At 42.9% G+C, this 13167-nt stretch overlaps 1 protein-coding gene across 3 annotated transcripts in view; it reads right to left on the bottom strand.

Annotated features, from left to right (window-relative positions):
* Positions 1 to 3300: 3300 nt before the first annotated feature.
* The window catches only part of AHCYL1 (adenosylhomocysteinase like 1), a 38145-nt gene continuing 28278 nt past the window's right edge, over positions 3301 to 13167 (bottom strand). For 2 of the 3 annotated variants that reach the window (XM_027058390.2, XM_053214584.1), the window contains exons 6-17: positions 11977 to 12071; positions 11301 to 11407; positions 10365 to 10481; positions 10061 to 10124; positions 9166 to 9254; positions 8730 to 8800; positions 8269 to 8363; positions 8083 to 8181; positions 7623 to 7691; positions 7103 to 7181; positions 5872 to 5992; positions 3301 to 5349 (exon numbers count right to left, since the gene is read on the bottom strand). In XM_027058390.2, the coding sequence (XP_026914191.1) occupies positions 5343 to 5349; positions 5872 to 5992; positions 7103 to 7181; positions 7623 to 7691; positions 8083 to 8181; positions 8269 to 8363; positions 8730 to 8800; positions 9166 to 9254; positions 10061 to 10124; positions 10365 to 10481; positions 11301 to 11407; positions 11977 to 12071 (1013 nt within the window). In that variant the 3' untranslated portion in view covers positions 3301 to 5342. Of the gene's footprint in view, positions 5350 to 5867; positions 5993 to 7102; positions 7182 to 7622; positions 7692 to 8082; positions 8182 to 8268; positions 8364 to 8729; positions 8801 to 9165; positions 9255 to 10060; positions 10125 to 10364; positions 10482 to 11300; positions 11408 to 11976; positions 12072 to 13167 lie in introns of those variants that run through there. The other variant, XM_027058391.2, reaches the window with a different exon arrangement.

Below are 13167 nucleotides of genomic sequence, written 5' to 3'. Positions count from 1 at the left end.
TATCATTTGTTGGCAGGAGACCATGTGTGACAACCAGAGAATGTGAGAAAAGTCGCCATCTGGTGGTTGCAATGGAGAACCACGTCACACGGAGGGCAGGATGGGCGGGGGAAAGCCTGAACATCAGAGACAAATAGACCCTCTGGCCCGCAATCTAGAACAATTCTTTCTAGAGGACGTTTTAAAATATGTTCAAGGGCTGCGGTACAGAAGAGAAGACACCACTGCCAAGAAAATGAATATTCAATTTATTAAAGCAACAAAAACATTACTTCAGCTTTTTCAAGTACAGCTTATAGATCTTATTTATAAATCTAGCAAATGTTAATTACTTTTAATTGAGAGAAATTTGAATACCCAATTTATTTATAAATTTAAACTCCTTTAAACATTTCCGATTTGAGTTCCTTTTTTTTGTTCGGTTTTGAGAGACAGGGCACACACACGCCGTTACACACCCTAATTGGTCTTGGGTCCCAGCTCACCCTTGCAGGTCACTTGCAAAGCGCCAGACCCTGCCCTGGGCCCCCTTGCCGGAGCCTCCGGCAGCCCCGCAGCCCCCAAGTGTCACCAACGGCCTGTGTTACCTACACACCCTAATTGGAATCACAAATTACTTTCCCAGGTAATTTTTAAGTTGCTTTATCAGTCTGCTGAGATTTCCTAATACCATAGTGAATCCTGGCCAGGATGCAGGTGGATTTAGCATACGCTACCTAGACTAGAATACTTTGTTCAATATCCTTTTTTTTCTAAGTTTATTTTTGAGAGAGAGAGAGAGCATGAGCAGGGGAGGGGCAGAGAGAGGGAGGAATAGAATCTAAAGCAGGCTCCAGGCTCTGAGGTGTCAGCACAGAGCCCTACATGGGGCTTGAACTCAAACCATGGGATCATGACTTGAGCTGAAACCAAGAGTTGGACGCTTAACCAACTGAGTCACCCAGGTGCCCCTCTCATTTCTTATTAAGCCATTCATTCATATCAGTATATAGACTCATAGTTTCCTATTTATTCAATGGTTTATAAGCCATTATTTTGGTGTCAGATTGTCTCAGATTTGCCCAGTGTGAATCCCTTAAAGCTGGCCTCTGTGCCTTTTTGACATGCTCCCATCATTTTTTTGAAAACTTCCTTTCTCTCTGGCTCACCTTGCACTTTTCCTGCCCAGCCATGAAATTAGCCCTTTCTCGTCAGTCCTGGCTCCTTTAAGTGGAAAATGTAGTACCTGAATCTGGATGCTAGATGTGTGCACCACAATGGGGGAAGGAGACAGCTGCCAGGTTCACGTATTAGACAGAGCTAGGGAATGTTTGTACACACACACACCTATATTTATTTTGGAATTCATGAATTCACAGCAATACCTCCTATTCAAACACACTAGAGTTCACCCTAGTCTTCTCTCTTTCCGATTGGTAACACCTTCTCCAAAAATGAGAAAAATTGGCTTCTATTATTCTTATTGTGTTTGCTTATTTGATCAAGTCCCATGTTCCTATCCTACCTGCTACTGCCCCATGTTCCTATCCTACCTGCCACTGTCATCCCTCCCCTGTGTCAACGTCCCCCTCATCCCACTTAGGATAACTCCTTGCACTGGGCCTCACCCCAGCTCCCACATCCACATACCTGGCTACAAATCCATGTAGGTGCCTAGCTTGCTCTGCCCTACCGAATGGCAGAATTGTGGGTAAAGGAAAAAGGAAAGAGGAATCTGAGACTTATTGGAATTTTATGTAAACTCCACAAAAGAAGAAATCTGATTCTCACTGATGTATCTCAAGTATCTAAAACAGACTTTTGGCACATAGTAGGCGATAAGAAAACTTTGAAGAATCAGTTTTATGAAACTATAAGGTCAACAGTTCATTTAAATTCCTTATATTCAAATATTTAAGATATTTTCCCACCATAACAGATGACTTTTTATAATCTCAAGAATTATCAAATAGATTCACAAGACGGTTAAAAGTTTAAATCACTAATTAGGCAATATGAAGTTTATCTTAAATTCGGATTTATGTGTATGGATAAAGCTTCCAGAATTAAAAACACATCGTTTTTCTAGTCTGCATAGAAATCATCAACATTGTTTGGGGCCAATTTAACAAAACATAAAAGGTTTTGTGTTTTTTTAATTTTTTTTAATGTTTATTTATTTTTGAGAGACAGAGCATGAGCGGGGGAGGGGCAGAGAGAGTGGGAGACACAGAATCCAGAGCAGGCTTCAGCTTCTGAGCTGCCAGCACGGAGCCCAATGCGGGGCTCGAACCCACGAACTGTGAGATCATGACCTGAGCTGAAGTCTGACGCTTAACTGAGTGAGACACCCAGGCACCCCGGTATTATTTTTTTTTTCAAAAAATTGTTTTAACGTTTATTTTTGAGAGACAGAACACAAGCAGGGGAGGGGCAGAGAGAGAGAGGGAGGGAAACACAGAATCCAAAGCAGGCTCCAGGCTCTGAGCTGTCAGCACAGAGCCCGACTTGGGACTTGGAACTCACAAACTGTGAGATCATGACCTGAGCTGAAGTCTGACGTTTAACTGAGTGAGCCACCCAGGCACCCTAGAAAAGGTATTACTTTTGAAAGATATTAATACATAGTCACATCAGAAGCCACAGAGATAAGTCTAGAGATGGCTACAGGTGTGGGAGGGGCTGAAGCTTTCCTAACTTTAGAGACTTTAAGGAAAAAAAAAAGGTACAGGGTCTTAAAGGGGAACTGCACAAATGAGGAACCCTGAAGTGTAAGCAGATGTCTTTTTTTTTTTTTTTTAACTTTTTAAAGATTTTATTTTTAAGTAATCTCTACACCCAGTGTGGGGCTCAAACTCACAACCCTGAGATCAAGAGTTGCACACTCCACTGACTGAGTCAGTCAGGTGCCCCACAAATTTGCTTCTTGATGGAGTTTACAATGAAAGTGCTTTGGCACAGAGCAGGCAAACAAAACTTAAGATATCACTACAGGGGCGTCTGGGTGGCTCAGTCGGTTGAGCTCCTGACTTTGGCTCAGGTTGTGATTCTGGGGTTGCGGGATTGAGCCCTGCGCCAGCCTCCATGTTGAGGGCGGAGCCTGAATGAGATTTTTCTCTCCCTCTCTCTCATCTCTCTCTCTCTATACACATATATATATGGAGATATTACTGAACTCTGCACCCAAGCCTGCTCCTCTCCATATTAGGTCCTCAGCAAATCTCTATCAGAGACTGCTGACTGGCCCATGACTCATCCCACCCTCAAAAACAAATTCTAATGACATTCTGTTGTTCAGTCAAGAATGACACAGAATTCCAATAAGGTCTTATCATTTTAATTGACTTTAATGATTATTGCTCATCTGCAAGGATTAATATTGCATTCATTAAAAATCATTCAATACAAAATAAACTTGTTCCTCCCAAGTTGCTCTCCACACGCTCCCTCTGATGCCAGACATTTTCCCACAGTGTCCTTTGTTACATGGCTTGACAGAGATGGAACCCTTACCTATTATTCCTATGGACACAGAAATAGATGGGGAGCAGGGGGCAGGCCAGAGGCTGCGGGACCTGGGCCCCTTCCCTCTAGCAGAGCTGATGCGATGGATACCACTGTTGGCCAGGTTACCTCCCCTAAAGGATGGGGTGTTCTGATTGGCTGGTTCAATGCCCTGGGGAAAAAGGGCTTGAACCATTAGCATCTACAGAAAAGAAAGCATGGTCACACAGAAAAGGAGTGGGAAGGGGCTGGGTGGGGGAGAACTAGGAGAGGAAAAGGAAAAATGTTTTGGCAAGACTCTGCTAGAAGGCTGCAGAGTGAAAGCTTTCCTTTCGTATGTTACTGTTTTTTAATGTCTGTCTCTCTGATCAATGGCAACAGAGAAATGAACATTTCTAGTACCTAGCACTAATGCCTGACCCAACTTTGAAGGATCACCAGCTAGAACAAGTTGAGGATTTGGAATCCTGGATAATTATATACTTAAAGCTCATGAGCATAAAGCTCATTGGACCATGCAGAAATGCTGGTAAGCAGGGTGCATGGCATGGGAACACACCTCTCTAATCTTTGAGGGCCTCTCTAGGGATTCTTTCCAAGTATGGGCCAGGACGCACGGATTACCTTCTCTGTGCACAAACTGCCCTTTAAGATCTTGGTTCAAAAACTCTTTGTGAAATGTGTCAATTAAAAGTGGTACCACTTCCGTGAAGCTAACATTATACATGGGGCCTAAAGTCCCGGACCAGTTATACGGAACTATATTTCCCTCACCCTGGCCCAATTTATCCTTCTTCCTCCCATCCACATCTACCTCCCTTTAAATATTTTAGGTTGCAAAAGCACAGCTGACCAGAAATTTGCTCTTAAAGGATAAATCCTAAAGATAGAGCTCAGTGTTTTAGACTGAGTAATGGCTCAAGAAATTTGCCATCAGCACAAGCTGTATGGGGCAGAGCTGATAGAATTTGCCGTTATGGCCCCAGTTCATTGATGCTATAAACTATGGGCTTAGAAACAGAGGGACTTATCAAGAGTTTGAGATCAGCACTTCTCTAGACTCAACCGTGTACTCTCAGCTCAAAGGTTCAAAAGAGAAACTGGTAACAACTAATCACCCAAGCAGTTCCTCAGTGTTAACACTAAACATTTTTTTTTTTTTTTTTTTTTTTTTTTGTACAACAGAAATCAATGCTAAGGGACAAAATTCAACTGAATAGAGTGCAGTCTGGTTAAAAACCTGAAAAATGAGAAGGTCTGGTGGGAGTGGAGGAAGGGCTGTACTAAATCCAAGTGGACCAAATGGATCTTAACAATACACATCTCTGAACCAGACACACCACCTTCACACAGGAAACAGGGCTTGGAACATCTGGGGAAATGAACATGCGCCACCTGCATCTAACCTACCTGGCTGGTGGGTACCATCCCTGCTCCTCTGAAGAAGTGAAAGAGCACTGATTTCAGCAGCTAAGAAATGGGCTCTTTTAAGGCAATTTAGACATTGCAGATTGTTCAACATGGAAGGTACCTTAGCATTTCCTGTTAATAAGGTACCCAATTAAGACTAAAGTCCCCAGAAATGGGAAAGGAAGAATCACCTTTCTGGGCTGGGAGAGTAAAATCCTTCTTTAGTGACTAGGGTGAGGAACCTTGAACCTCAGTTTCATCTAACGAGCCATGAAGCAAGTTCCTGTGTGGTCTGCAGAACTTGGATAATGAGATGAAAAAACAAAAATGAAATTATAGAAAAAAAAAATCAACAGGAAATGAATAAGAAGAAAATAAAAGTTATCTTAAAAAATATTTCTTTTAGAGTTGTGTGGTTCATGTGGACTGGTCCTTGGGAATATGGTCCATTAGTATCTGTAAATACAGAGATTGTTTGGTTAGCACTTGTGTCTTCCACATTGAGAGATCCAAGAGAAAAATCTGAAACAGGGGACACTCCCCAGGGTCCTTCCCCAGCCCCAGCTGGGATCCCTAAAGCCGTTTTCCAGGGATCATTCTTCCCTGTGCTTCCACAGGGCTTATGATAGTGCCACCTCTGGTTTCATTTCCTGCTCCCTGAAAACATAAGCCAGTGTTTTTCAACCCCGACTGTATATTAGATTAATCTGGGGAGTTTTTATCAAATAAGTCTGGGCCCCAAGCCAGACCAAATGTATCAGACTGTCAGGGAGTGAGGCCCAAGCTTCCCAACTCTAGAAAACCCTTACTCCTTATATCTACCACTAGATAACACAATTTCTCTGCCTATCTTGTTAGGTTGGAGCAGAGTTCTTATACTCTTCAAAATCAGGCACAACACTTTATTTAAGAAAGCCAGCTAACCTGCTTGGTTTAATACTGCGTAAAAGAGCTTTTCACTTGTTTTTCCCAAGTTACCTGTAATAATTGGGTTTGAATGGCCCATTTTTGTTGAGTCCCAGATATTTTGCTTGGTCATCTGTCAGCTCTGTCAGGTGGGCATCAAATGATGGCAGGTGCAAGCTGGCAACATACTCATCTAGGAAGAACACAGTGATGGGAGAGCAGACCCCATTTCAACCTGCCTCTCAGAACATAACCTCCCCCTATTTTCATCTGAAGCTTTTGAGAAAGAGGACAAGGAATGGAATAACTGCAAGCATCTACAACTCAAAATATTTGCTTAAAGAGCCCCCAAAGTTGCCTTTTTTGGCAGGGTACTCCCCCCTGCACATCCAGAGTGTGTTCAGAAAGGCATTTGCCAGGGTAACAAAATGGGGTGGGCTTGTACCTCTGCATCCTTCTCTGGCAAAGCTTCTGGCTTTACCCCAGTGGCCAACATGCTATGTATCACTCTCATCTTCCTGCAACAACTTCTTTAACTGAATTACACTCAAACTACAGAACAAAGTAGACACCGGTAGCTCAAAAGACCTTTGTGTCATTAAGATTTATTTAGAATAACATCCATAAGGGCCTTGAATTTTAGGATCATGGATTTCTAAGGCAGCTGGTGCAAATTTATTACTCTTCCCTGGATAAACTTCCTGGGCTTTTATGAATATGAAATAAAGAAAAAAACTCAATCTGTTGGAGGAGATGAAAGCGAGAGGTCTTTCAGCTTTAATCAAGGGGACAGGGGCTGATCAATTATAGATGGGAGGTGGGCATCACTATTCAAGAAGGGAAAGAATCAGAGAGGACATGTTTTCCATATGAACGCAACACAGCTGTCCCCTAGAATCTCAGAGGTTGCATTATTTACACAGAGGATGGACAATAAAACCTAAATTTCTTTCTGTTTCTCTCATCTTGGTCCCAGGCTGAAGTCACTAGTGGTAGGAATTTTACTGAACTTCATAAGGCTACTCAGACTAAGAGCATCTACCCTAAACCACCATGCTAAACACTTAGGCTCGTTAGTTGTAATTCTTACTACAATTCTGCACTGTATGTATTACTCTCACTTTATTGATGAAGAAACTGAGGCCCGTAGCGATTAGAACTTGTCCCGAGGTCCAGAAACCATGAGAAGTTAAGATGGGGATTACAACTCTGACTCTAAATCTAATACTTTTCATGATAATCATTTCACCAAACCATTCAAGAGTCTGAAGATCGGTACAGGTTCCTACTGTTTCTCACTCACCCATCTTCTTAGGAAGCAGGTATACGTCTTGTTTGTATCGTCCCTCAGGTGCATTATAGAGTTCTATCAGTGCCAAAGCCTAGGTTGAGAGAAGAGGGTGAAAAAACACAGAAACACTTCTTAGACAGGGACACAAAAACAAAACTAGATGTAACAGGGTCTTGGGTAAGTACTACAGTGATGTATCATAGTGACAGCACCCAGGACTTGGCCTGTAATAACCACCACCACACATCGTAAAAGGATTTGCTGTTTTTGTTTAGTTCCTAATAAAAGAACAGACTAAATACAACTAAGCCAGAACACTACATTCTCAGCTAATACAGCCAACTTAAAGGGACACAAACTCCAAGTCTCCCTGACTGAAGACTCTCTTCTACACTCGAGAAAGCCTGTCTTGCCCACCCACGACCTGAAACGTGTTGAAAAGAACATAGCAGGGCACACTCTCATCGGAACTATGCCCGAGGCCCCGTCCCACTAATCCCAGGGCAGGAGAAGCAGGCATTTAGTCACATACCTGTGTTGTAGCTGTGATGGACAGAACAAAGGTGGGAACTGTGGAGCAGCTCAAATTGAGCAGACGACCCTGGAAAGGTAAGAGAGCCCTGGGATGAGTTTTGCTCCCCTTCGGGTTTCAGATTCCAGGGTCATCCAAGTTAACCAAATGCAACTCAGATGGTAGAGAAAGCATTACAGTTCCAGATCAGGACTCGAGATTTTATCTTATTTTCTTAAGTCCATCGGAGTAAGACAAATGAAGAATGAGCTGTGGTCAGGAAAGAGTATGTTACTTGGGAAAAGGTAGGTGTTTTTTTGAGTGGTTCTATGTTAGGGACCAGAAAATGTACGAAGGAGATCTGTATCCAACGACAGAGTTCAGGGAAACATGGCATAACATTTCCTCCCTGCCCCTCCTCCTGCTGCAGATCTAACTACGGTGCCTGTGCCGCACTGCCAAAGCCCTTCCGAGTGCGTACCTCTGCCAGGAGGACGACGCGTTTGCCATCTGGCCAAATGACATGGTCCACCTGAGAACGCACTCGCTCCCATGTCAGCTCTGGAGTGCGGAGGCTGGTCTGAAAGGAAGACAGCACAGTTGACTGTGGCTCTAATGGAAGGAAGGGGAAAAAGGCTTTGCGGTCAATGAATGAGAGAAACCATACCACATCAATTTCCGTGTTGGAGTGGCCCATATTGCACACGATACAACTGTTTTTCATGCGGTCCAAGTGCTCCCGTGTCACTACATTCTTATTTCCTAAAAATAAAGGGAGAGCGGCTGAAGGAGATGTTGAGCAACAAAGGTACCAACCGGCTTTCAGTAGAAAATGGGAAAGAGGAGTTTCGCTGCATGAAAGGGCATGTATACTCTGTGAGAAAAGTGTATGCTGCATAACTGCTCTTCAGGCTCACTGATTTGGTTTTAAGATTCAACTGTATAAAAAGCCATCAGGGAAAAAGTCTCTTTGTTCTGGAAAACACTGAGGTTCTGATCGCTTATGCTAGTTCTGAGACTTCTACTCCGAGCACAGGCCTCCCCTACTTTATGTGACGGTCAGACCATTTTCACGATCTGGCCTCAGAGTTACCACTCCTCCACGCACCTCGGAGCACGGACACTTACCCGTGCAAGTTATTACGACATCAACTTGCCGGATGACTTCATTTAGCTTTACAACCCTGAACCCATCCATGCTGGAAGAAAAGGAAGGAACATTATGAGCAAAGCAAGGAAGCAGTGGGACAGAAGCTGGTCACAAAATGAGACTGCTAAATTCCCTTGCAAAGTCAGGTCCAGGGCTACCTCACAGGGATGATAAGTGACAAGCTGTGCTAAACTACAGACTGGCCTCTTCAGACTCCCCAAGACTCCATTCAGGAAGGGAAAATGCCAAGAAGCTCCCGGAGTGCCCTGGGATTACAATGGAGGGAACAGAGCCATCCTAGCCTTCTCTTCCTCTGAGAGATTTCTGCAAGGAATGGTTAATACGATCCATCATGAACTCTCAGAAGCACGAAGTACTGGGGTCAATCTAATCGTATCACCACTCTGTTCTTACCAGGCCTGCAGAGCACAGATGGGGTCAATTTCTGTGATGTAGACAATCGCTCCAAGGGCCTTGAGAGCAGCACAGCAGCCCTTTCCCACCTGCAGCACGTAAGAAAGAAGTCGGGGTGACAGGTCCATCACGGCATGGGTACTGGGGCAGGTAGGCTCTTCGGGAGATGGGGATGAACCTCCCTGAAATCACCATCTAGTGAGCCCTTGCGGGGATGCTCCAATCCAAGCAGAGCAGAAACAGATCCAGATTATGCTGTGACCCTTAGTCAGAGAGGTGATTTAGCGGACACTCACATTTCATAGCAAGGGCTGGGGCTTGGGATGGTAAAAGAAATCAGGAGATCAAATAGGTGTTACCATTAGGAAAACAAGACCAAGGAAGAGTAACTGTAACCTCTCCTATCTTAGTCCAGAAAAACTTGATTAACTCTCATCTAAGATGCATCTAACTCAAGGAAAGCCCAGCAGCTCGGGGAACTTCCGTGGGTCACAGATGACAACAAAATCTCCTTCACCTTTTCTAGTTTACAGATAATCAACTATGTATCACTTTGGGTCCCACCCTTCACTCCAATACCAGGGCACTTGTGTGGCTAAAATGCTACATATTCACTCGAATTAAGTCTCATAAAAAGTAACTGTTATGGGGGGGAGGGGGCGGGTGATGTCCACATTCCATTCTACAAGACAACGCGGTGAGATCTGAAGATTCGATTCATTTTGTGCATCTCTATTCCTAAGTCTGAATAAAACACTTTTGCTATTATTTTGAGATACGTTATCTAAAAGCATGTTTTAACCTCACAGCAGTGACCATCCTGACAGCACAAATCTCCTGCACTCAACATTTCTGGTAAGTCTACGAAAAGACACACTGAGGCCCAGCTATTTACCTCACCATAGCCACACACCACCACTTGTTTCCCACCAAACATCACATCTGTGGTCCTCTTCAGGCTGTGGAAAACAGACAAGGGCTCAACTTAAACATTATTAGCCCAAACACAGTCCCTCTGCACACAATTAAAAGAACTCTGGCTGGAAGCTGCCTGGGCTCGGTATGAAATGGACCCCTCTGACAAACCTTTAAAGCCAAAGGAAGACCACGGGACAAGACTGGAGTGGTATCAGATTAACACTGCAACCCAACCCAGATCTGTCCCCTGTAAGTCTGAGTATCTCTACATTTCAACTCACCCATCCAAAATGGACTCTCGGCAGCAGTACAAGTTATCAAACTTCTGTTTGGTAACAGAATCATTGACATTCATGGCCGGAACACAGAGCTTCCCAGCTTTGGAGAGCTGATATAGCCTAAAGGGAGAAGAAGCCACAAAAACAAACAAAAACAAAGTTAGCTGATAAAACAATATGCAGCAAAATCTGCCTAATTCTCTTCAAGCTTCATGCTGCCCTCCCCAAGGACATTAGTAACCAAGATCATTTCCTTGTCCTCCCTCCTCACACTTCTTTTCATTTTCTCTCCCCCTTAGCCCTCCCCCCCCCTTTTTTTGGAAGGGAAAAAAACCCCTTTCCATTGAAGAAATTTACTTCTCTTCCATAAAAGGGGATGTATTTCCTTAGACCAGCATTTTCTCAATATATATAAAAAAACATGCCCACCCCTGATAAACAAAGATTATCAATGACTCTGCTTTGGTTCCCTCCGTGTGCGTGTGTGAGCATGTGCGATGTGCTCCCAACTGAGAAACACTCTTTTAGATAGAGATCTTTTAGATTTTCCGACAAGCCAAGAATATTTTGCCCAGTTTTGCTTTTTGTAGTGTGTATAATGTATACTTTTACAATAGGATTTTTTTTTATATTTCAAATATAAAATTATAATACAATATTGAATACAGTTTTTCCAGATATATTCACTCCCTACACCTCCCAGCGTTGGCTGAGACTCACAGTGGGTTAAGTGGGAAAGAAAAATGTGTGAACGAGAACCTGAGATAACTTCCTCTTAGGGCCTCCTGGATTCTTCAAAAGGAAAAACTCAGAAGTTTTATCTAATGAAGATACTCCCAATTTAGTTACAAGTCTGAAACACAGCCCTAAAGCCTGACAGAGACCAGAAGAATTTGCTGAGGCAAGAACACAAGGGGCAGCTACTCCAGAATCTGTTACCTGTGAACACCAGTCACGCTCTCTTCCACAATGCCTCGGATCTTCTTAAACACGTTTGGATACTTCTTATAAACCCAGTGGGTTAAGTCTCCCCCATCATCCAGGATCTATAGAACAGCCAGAAGACTTCTATGGGCATTCAGGCTGCTAGAGCTGGGGGGAACTTTGAACCCACTTTCTGTACTAGTAAGAGAGCCCTGTATGTTTTGGAAGAGCACTCCTCAGAGCTCCTTAGAGCAGGTTTAGACAGTGGAAACACAGTCAAATTTGTCGGTGTAAATGGTTAAAAGGATTCCTAAGTTTGTTCTTGGCTAGAGGGAAGAGTATTAGGCTAATCATAGACTCGTTTTTAGTCTAGAGTCTTGAAATATATAACTCCTTGGAATGCAAAAGGAGAGCTGGGGCAGGAAGGAAAGAAACCAGAATCCTATTCCAAAGAGGTACCGCATTACTTCTTTCTATTTCTTTCTGCTGTGTTTGAGCCACACGTGTTCACTTTAGTCTTACCCTTCCCCCACCTTTCCATTCAGTACTCCGACCCATTCTGAATAGGTTATCAAGCAACAAAGTAAGTGCATGAAGAACAAACATCCAAAATATATTTAGGGAACCATGCTTTGAGGGAAAAAAGGAAAGAAATCTGTGGTCAAAGTGTAGGATGAATATGTATCATTACCATGTTAGCTTGCCAACCATCCATGTTCACACAGCGGTCAATACACCACCAGAAGTCATCTTCCGACTCGCCCTTCCAAGCAAACACTGCAACTCCTGTAGGGATGGGAACAAATCAGCTGACTCCTCCTTCCGGGAGTTCCCTATACCAACACCACTTTCTGAGATCCACGTGAAGAGAAAAAGGCTACAGAACCTATGTTGGAAAGGAAACAACTTCGAAGGGGCAAAAAGTCAAAAGAGCACCTTTAGTTGAGGAATCGGTAATGAATTTAAGAGATTTTTGTTTTAAAAATATTTTAGAACCTTAAAATGTTATTCTCTTTGGCCAATTTCACACTTGGAACTCTGTCCTAAGGAGATAAAATGAAGTGGGAATTAAAATAAAGTTGTTCACTGGAACATTATTCATATTAGCAAATATCTTAAAACAACCTAAATGTTTAACATGAGTATTGATAGTGAAGTAAAACCACGTGGCCATATGATTATTACAAATGATGCTATCAAGTTTTCAGTGACATGGAAAACTACTTCTGAAAATGTTGTATTTTAGGTTATAAAATTGTATACGTACAGAGATTTATTTATCTCTGTAAAAAGTGAACTGAAAAAAGGGAAAAAATGTGTCAAATATCCCTGTGTACTAGGATTATTATTATTATTATTTTGGAAACGCCTCTAAATTTTCTGCAATAAACACCAGAAAAAGGTAAACAAGAAAAACAGAACTATTATAAAATTGCTGAGGATCTCAAGGAGACGGGAGGTCCTTCAAGAAACTTCATGGTTCTGGAACGCCTGGGTGGCTCAGTTGGTTAAGCCTCCAACTTCGGCTCAGGTCATGATCTCATAGTTTGTGGCTTCGAGTTCCACATCGGGCCCTGTGCTGACAGCTCAGATCCTGGAGCCTGCTTTGCATTCTGTGTCTCCCTCTCTCTGCCCCTTCCCACTCATGCTCTGCCCTTCCCTCTCTCAAAAATAAATAAACATTTAAAAAAAAAAAACTTTCATGGTGGTTTTCTTCTGAACATTTTAACAATAAAAATTGTTTTATGCTTAAGTGAACTTACAAGCAGTCGACAATTATTCAATGAACTACTAATACAGAAGGCACTCCTTAACTTGTGTTCTCTCAAAAGTGATGAGCCTTTGGTGAAAAAAGACCAGCTGAACTTGTATACCTCACACA

Source organism: Acinonyx jubatus, chromosome C1 (genome assembly GCF_027475565.1).
Source record: "Acinonyx jubatus isolate Ajub_Pintada_27869175 chromosome C1, VMU_Ajub_asm_v1.0, whole genome shotgun sequence".
NCBI classification, from domain to species: Eukaryota; Metazoa; Chordata; class Mammalia; order Carnivora; family Felidae; genus Acinonyx; species Acinonyx jubatus.
The sequence above is the reverse complement of the archived record's forward strand: the minus strand, read 5'-3'. Positions and strand labels throughout refer to the sequence as shown.